The sequence below is a fragment of the Lepus europaeus genome, chromosome 19, assembly GCF_033115175.1.
Source record: "Lepus europaeus isolate LE1 chromosome 19, mLepTim1.pri, whole genome shotgun sequence".
Classification (NCBI taxonomy): domain Eukaryota; kingdom Metazoa; phylum Chordata; class Mammalia; order Lagomorpha; family Leporidae; genus Lepus; species Lepus europaeus.
In genome coordinates, this window is record NC_084845.1 from 7,607,672 (window position 1) to 7,609,917 (window position 2,246).

Here is a 2,246-nt window from a genome sequence, read left to right on the forward strand (position 1 = left end):
TTCCTGCATCCCATTCTTTGGGAATTCCTGTGTTTTATCTCCTGAGGTCACTTGATGCACATGCAACATCTAGCCAAGTCCTTGAAAAATGAGACCTGGGTGTTAAAATTTTGTAAGTGAATAAGGAAGTTCTTACGAGCAGCACAACTGAACAGATATGAGGCAAGTGCCAAATACAATTTTGCATTTTCTAGTAGGTGCATTAAAAGCAGAAATAACTAGCTTTAATAATAGACAATAAATTAATTACACCCAAAGTATAACTTAAACATGTACACAGTTTGACAATTTATATACTGATTCAATTTAACATTTTTTAAACTTTTATTTAATAAATATAAATTTCCAAAGTACAGCTTATGGATTACAATGTTTTTTCCCCCCATAACTTTCCTCCCACCCGCAATTCTCCCATCTCCCACTCCCTCTCCCATTCCATTCACATCAAGATTCATTTTCAATTCTCTTTATATACAGAAGATCAATTTAGTATATATTAAGTAAAGATTTCAACAGTTGCACCCATACAAAAACATAAAGTGTAAAATACTGTTTGAGTACTAGTTACAGCATTAATTCACATTGAATAATTTAACATTTTGAAATGTGTTTTTTAAATAAGCAGAATACTTCAAGTGACATTAGTTCCATGGTCACCTGCCTTTGTTTCCTCATAAAATCTCTGTGGTAAATGATGTCAGAGCAACCAAGGGAAGCACTTGGAGAAAAAGGCATTCTCATCATTAAAGGGAAGAAATCAATTTGGGAATATTTTTGTTATTTTTCATCAGCAAAAATGGGCAGAATGTTGGGTAGCATGATGATAAAATTCCAGTAATGCCCACCATCCTTGAGTCTTTCTCAGGTCTATAAAATGAATAAATGTCCATAAAGTTGTGGCAACAGTAAAAGAACACAAAACAAAATGCCAGCAAAAGGATAGTCTGGGTAGCTCTGTTTTCTGGTGACATCTGCCTGGAAAGGCTGGAGCTGTGGAGGTGCCGGGCTCTCCTGTGGTGTCTGTAGAGGATCCACACCATGTAGAGGCTGGACATGATCATCAGTGCCAGAAACAGGACATCATGAGTCACAATGACACTTATAAATGACCCTTTATGGCGATCTCCAGACTGCCTGGTTTGACAGTACACATGAACAAATCCATGACCAACAACAGTAAAATTCCATTTGGCTCTTACAGTTTCAATGATGTGGATGTAGATCAGCATGTTGATGATCCAGAAGAAAAGGAAAGAGGGAAAAATCCAGGTAGACAGCTTAGATTTCAACCTTGCCCATTTAGAATGACTGGGACTGATAGAGATGGCTTGAAATGCACTCAGGAGAGAGGTGGTGCAGATGGACAGACCCCGGGATACTCTGTAGATGTAAAAAACAGTTTGACAGCCAGCATTATTTAAGAAATGTTTAACTCCAATGGATGACATGATGTCTGGTATTGACTGGAACATGATGGTTACAATATTGACCACTGTCAGGTGCATGAAAATGGAATCTATGGGCTTCTTCAGCTGAGGCTGGATTAGGAAGGCATAAATATAGATCATGAAGAGAAACAAGTTGGCCATGACACCAATAAAAACCTGAGCTATGAGAAAAAAGCTCAAAATTCTGTCACCTGGAAACATGTCAATGACCTTTCAGTTAGGTAAGGTTGGCATCCACTGAAAAATAAATAGATTGTCCTGTGACATTTTTTTTTTACAGACAGAGTAGGCAGTAAGAGAGAGAGACAGAGAGAAAGGTCTTCCTTTTCTGTTGGTTCACCCCACAATGGCCGCTGCACCCAGTGCGCTGCGCTGATCCGAAGCCAGGAGCCAGGTGCTTCTCCTGGTCTCCCATGCGGGTGCCATCCTTCACTGCCTTCCCGGGCCACAGCAGAGAGCTGGACTGGAAAGAGGAGCAACCGGGACAGAATCCAGTGCCCCAACTGGGACTAGGACCATACGTGCAGGTGCTGCAGGTGGAGGAATAGCCTATTGAGCCGCGGCTCCGGCCATGACATGATGTTTTTAACAAGGACCCTTTGAAGAATGTGAAGACTGACAGTTTGGTGTTAGGGACAGAGGACAAAGTTCAAATTGTCTTTCAGACTTGCTTGTGCAACTTCCAGAAACTGAGTAATGGGCAGTGTTTGAACCTCAGACTACAGAAATAAGTGATATGAAGAAGGAGAACCCAGATGTTCACATCCTACTCCTGTTAGTGCATGCTGGCATCTGTGA

The 2,246-nt window shown here is 40.7% G+C and overlaps 1 protein-coding gene across 1 annotated transcript; it reads right to left on the minus strand.

Moving 5' to 3' along the window:
* Positions 1-743: 743 nt before the first annotated feature.
* On the minus strand, positions 744-1,649 carry LOC133748060 (vomeronasal type-1 receptor 4-like). The gene has a single exon (XM_062176586.1). The coding sequence runs from the start codon at positions 1,647-1,649 to the stop codon at positions 744-746; it is 906 nt and encodes a 301-aa protein (XP_062032570.1).
* Between the last annotated feature and the right edge of the window lie 597 nt (positions 1,650-2,246).

Bases quoted from the DNA above. Each gene is read 5' to 3' on its own strand.
- LOC133748060 (XM_062176586.1), bottom strand. From the start codon at position 1,649: ATGTTTCCAGGTGACAGAATTTTGAGCTTTTTTCTCATAGCTCAGGTT.